At 47.3% G+C, this 2,500-nt stretch overlaps 1 protein-coding gene across 1 annotated transcript in view; it reads left to right on the top strand.

Annotated features, from left to right (window-relative positions):
• LOC135826456 (mucin-3A-like) overlaps positions 1-2,500 on the top strand; it is a 15,917-nt gene that overhangs the window by 11,508 nt on the left and 1,909 nt on the right. Inside the window, exons 6-7 of the mRNA XM_065339062.1 lie at positions 1,167-1,316; positions 2,332-2,476. Of these exons, the coding sequence (XP_065195134.1) occupies positions 1,167-1,316; positions 2,332-2,476 (295 nt within the window). The remainder of the gene's footprint in view (positions 1-1,166; positions 1,317-2,331; positions 2,477-2,500) is intronic.

Raw genomic sequence — 2,500 nt, 5'->3', positions numbered from 1 at the left:
GCTGTCTCCCGGGTCTTGCTGTCTCCCGGGTCTTGCTATCTCCCGGGTCTTGCTATCTCCCGGGTCTTGCTATCTCCCGGGTCTTGCTGTCTCCCGGGTCTTGCTATCTCCCGGGTCTTGCTGTCTCCCGGGTCTTGCTATCTCCCGGGTCTTGCTGTCTCCCGGGTCTTGCTGTCTCCTGGGTCTTGCTGTCTCCCGGGTCTTGCTGTCTCCCGGGTCTTGCTGTCTCCCGGGTCTTGCTGTCTCCCGGGTCTTGCTGTCTCCCGGGTCTTGCTGGCTCCCGGGTCTAGCTGTCTCCCGGGTCTTGCTGTCTCCCGGGTCTTGCTGTCTCCCGGGTCTTGCTGTCTCCCGGGTCTTGCTGTCTCCCGGGTCTTGCTGTCTCTGGTGGTGTAGTGCACACCTCCCTCACTATCAATGCATTTTAGTTCCTTCTCACTCAGTGTATGTCTACTACATGTGGATTGTGTTCATTGCCTATGTGTTCATTGCCTATGTGTTCATTGCCTATGTGTTCATTGCCTATGTGTTCATTGCCTATGTGTTCATTGCCTATGTGTTCATTGCCTATGTGTTCATTGCCTATGTGTTCATTGCCTATGTGTTCATTGCCTATGTGTTCATTGCCTATGTGTTCATTGCCTATGTGTTCATTGCCTATGTGTTCATTGCCTATGTGTTCATTGCCTATGTGTTCATTGCCTATGTGTTCATTGCCTATGTGTTCATTGCCTATGTGTTCATTGCCTATGTCTTCATTGCCTATGTCTTCATTGCCTATGTGTTCATTGCCTATGTGTTCATTGCCTATGTGTTCATTGCCTATGTCTTCATTGCCTATGTCTTCATTGCCTATGTCTTCATTGCCTATGTGTTCATTGCCTATGTGTTCATTGCCTATGTGTTCATTGCCTATGTGTTCATTGCCTATGTGTTCATTGCCTATGTGTACATTGCCTATGTCTTCATTGCCTATGTCTTCATTGCCTATGTCTTCATTGCCTATGTGTTCATTGCCTATGTGTTCATTGCCTATGTGTTCATTGCCTATGTGTTCATTGCCTATGTGTTCATTGCCTATGTGTTCATTGCCTATGTGTTCATTGCCTATGTGTTCATTGCCTATGTGTTCATTGCCTATGTGTTCATTGCCTATGTGTTCATGACAGCATGCGGCATACACAATTGCATATCGTGCAACCGCCCACCGTTTGAACAGATTCAAGGCAAGACTAGTGAAGATACAACCAGCCCTAAAGTCTGCACTGAATGTGAGCTGGGAAGTAAACTGATCAAAGGACGATGCCTGGGACCGCAAGGTAATAATCTCTCTCTCTCTCTCTCTCTCTCTCTCTCTCTCTCTCTCTCTCTCTCCCACACTCACTGTCGGTCTATGCTATGCCCTCCCTCTATCATCATCTCCTTATCTCTATCTCTTTCTTTCTCTCTATCTATCCACCTATTTCCTTGTCTGTCTCTCTCTCTCTCCCTCTCTCTGTTTCCCCTCTATCTGTTACTCTCTCTATCTATCTATCTACCGGTATCTACCTATCTACTCTTTCGGCGGACAGAACTGCTTCGTCCTTTGTGGACTCATCAACGCAGCACAGAGAAAATGAGGCCGAACCTGGTAGCAATGAAAAATAAATTTTCCAAAGCCAGATTAAAACCAAGCCCGAACGTACCTTGCCAGAGTGCTCAAACTGACAAGTCAGTGAGCTCTACATAACGCAAACAGAAAAGGCACTGCCCCACACGAGAGCATCTATCTACCTATCTATCTCTCCCTCTTTCTTTCTCTGCCAAACATTGCCAAGGTAACGGGGCACAAACTGGCGGTCATGGAAACACACCACTACATAGATTGTAGTTTCCCATTGCCACACATACAATCTACGTGCACACAGTGTTAGAACACAATCTTCACAGTCTTCTTCTGCTTGTAATGTTCATGCATGGCAGATTTTTTAACTTCCATAACACTGCCCCGCTATGACTCCCTGGCCATGGAGCCCTGTTGATCGGTACTTTAGTATTGTGTAAATGACTTGGACACTGGTAGTATTGCCGCCGGGAAAGGGGGTAAGATGTGGAATAGGAGGAGATGGGATCAACGGGGTCACTGAACACTTCTTCTCTGCTGTCTGGTTTTTGTCTATGTGTGCGTGGTTGTGCTTGTGTGTTGTGTGTGTGTATCTGTGTGTGTGTATGTGTGTGTGTGGGGGGGGGGGGGTATGTGTGTGTATGTGTGTGTGTGTGTGTGTGTGTGTGTGTGTGTGTGTGTGTGTGTGTGTGTGTGTGTGTGTGTGTGTGTGTGTGTGTGTGTACATCTAGATACTGCCCTGATCCATCCGCGTAGTGATCGCATAATCATCATTGCTGTCAGTGGTGGAGTATTCGTGCTGGCCATTCTCCTGCTGGTAGTCGCTTTCTTCATCTACCGCAGAAATAAGAAAGAAAGTGTGTACAAGGCGTCTGCGTAAGTGAAAACAAATGTGTTTGA

The sequence above is a fragment of the Sycon ciliatum genome, chromosome 10 (assembly GCF_964019385.1).
Source record: "Sycon ciliatum chromosome 10, ocSycCili1.1, whole genome shotgun sequence".
Classification (NCBI taxonomy): domain Eukaryota; kingdom Metazoa; phylum Porifera; class Calcarea; order Leucosolenida; family Sycettidae; genus Sycon; species Sycon ciliatum.
The sequence above is the reverse complement of the archived record's forward strand: the minus strand, read 5'-3'. Positions and strand labels throughout refer to the sequence as shown.